Source organism: Olea europaea, unplaced genomic scaffold (genome assembly GCF_002742605.1).
Source record: "Olea europaea var. sylvestris unplaced genomic scaffold, O_europaea_v1 scaffold25514, whole genome shotgun sequence".
NCBI classification, from domain to species: Eukaryota; Viridiplantae; Streptophyta; class Magnoliopsida; order Lamiales; family Oleaceae; genus Olea; species Olea europaea.
This window is the reverse complement of record NW_019243790.1, coordinates 1-1581: the sequence shown is the minus strand read 5'-3', so window position 1 is coordinate 1581 and position 1581 is coordinate 1. Positions and strand designations below refer to the sequence as shown.

At 35.7% G+C, this 1581-nt stretch overlaps 1 protein-coding gene across 2 annotated transcripts; it reads right to left on the bottom strand.

Moving 5' to 3' along the window:
• Positions 1–62: 62 nt before the first annotated feature.
• On the bottom strand, positions 63–933 carry LOC111382698 (probable WRKY transcription factor 50). Of its 2 annotated transcripts, none has more exons than XM_023006737.1 (2): positions 404–933; positions 63–284 (listed from the first exon to the last, which is right to left on the bottom strand). In XM_023006737.1, the coding sequence occupies exons 1-2, from the start codon at positions 612–614 to the stop codon at positions 103–105; spliced, it is 393 nt and encodes a 130-aa protein (XP_022862505.1). In that variant the 5' UTR covers positions 615–933; the 3' UTR covers positions 63–102. The 2 variants fall into 2 exon arrangements, with proteins under 2 accessions (XP_022862505.1, XP_022862504.1); XM_023006736.1 differs by having other exon boundaries at positions 80–290; positions 404–899.
• Positions 934–1581: the final 648 nt, after the last annotated feature.

The window sequence follows — 1581 nt, the reverse complement described above, 5'->3', positions numbered from 1 at the left end:
TTTGATAAAATTAAAGAAACGATTGATTGAAAATGACTTCAAGGAAAAATGAGTTCTAAAAAATGAGAAAAGCCAAACACGAGTGTACAATGAATAAACATGCTAGGAGAAAAAAAAATGTAGGATAATTATGCACCTGGGATTTGGGTTGTTTTTCACCATCTTTTTTCCATACTTCCTCCACTTGAAGCCATCATCAAGTATCTCAATTTCTGACCTGGTTTTAAAAGCAACCTTCTCTGTTACTTCTTTATTCGCCCTGCCACTTCTAGCACCTCCTGATGCTGCAACTACAATATTAACGAAGAAAAATATGTAATAATTTTTTTCAGTTATTCTACATGGTATTGTCCATTACTAACTATCCAACATGAAATAAAAGAGTTGGTAGTTATGTGCTTACTGCCGTTGGGATCTTCATGGTAGCTGCTACTTCCCCCGAAATTAACCGCGTCATAGTTCTGGCTTTCGGGATAACCGGAGACGATAAGTTCTAGATCGTCCAGCTTCCGGTCAGTGAATTCGAAGAAATCTGAATGCTCAAAATTCATCTGGAAGTTACATGGGTCCATGCTCGAACCAGGCACGTTTGTGTTGGGATAATTCTCAGCCATGTTTATATGACCTAAATGTTCTTTCAGGTCTCCATATATACATGTTTGTTTCAGACCTCCATTTGTGGGGTGGCGTAGGGGGATGTACCAGCAGCCTTCCTCGGACGTTGAACGAAGTTTCGCAGTTGATTCTTCACTGATTTGGACAGGTGGCTAAGAAATTTATTTATTCGTGTTCGGTCCAAGAATTGCCAAACGTCAGATCATGATGCAAATTTATAATAAGAAAAAGAATTTGGGGAATGTTATGGTTGACTTCTGCCGACTGTGTTTTCTGGACAGACCGCTTCGCCCAAATTATGGTTTGATCCCATGACTGATGACTTCTAGACTATGATGGCAGTCTTTGCATCCTTTGTAGGTGGACGCCATGTCGTAATCTATGTAGGGTTTATTTTATTGTTATATTAATTTTTATCTATTGTTTTAGAAATATAATGAAGCATAATATTTTTCGTGTGTAGGAGAATAACGGGCCGAATGAAGCATGTTTAACATTGTTAGCAATTGATTTCGAGCAAATTTGATTGTCAAGAGAAAGAAGTTAATATTTTATTTATTATTTTGTACAAAATGCTGTACAGGAACATACCTGAGCTGTTAGATTTTGTATGGAAGAGAGAAAACATCAATGACTGTGAGGTTAAATTCGTATCATAAGTTCACATTTGGATGGAGCAAGTTGGTTCAGATAATTAGTAGTGGGTCTTGATTAATGAAAAGTTGGCTTCGAGGAAGATGGATAATATATTCATCTAGACTATATTAACAGGACATAGATTGATTTAATGAAGTTTGGGTCCAGTCAAAATCAGTAATGAGATAGTTGCAATTGCCACAAGTCATTCATTTACATCTAAAAGAATTAATTAAAGAGTCTTTTGTGGGGTTCAAAGAAATGCATAGGTTTATATATATAAAATAAAATAAATAAAAAGAATAAAAAGAAGAAGTAGAAGTAGAAGTA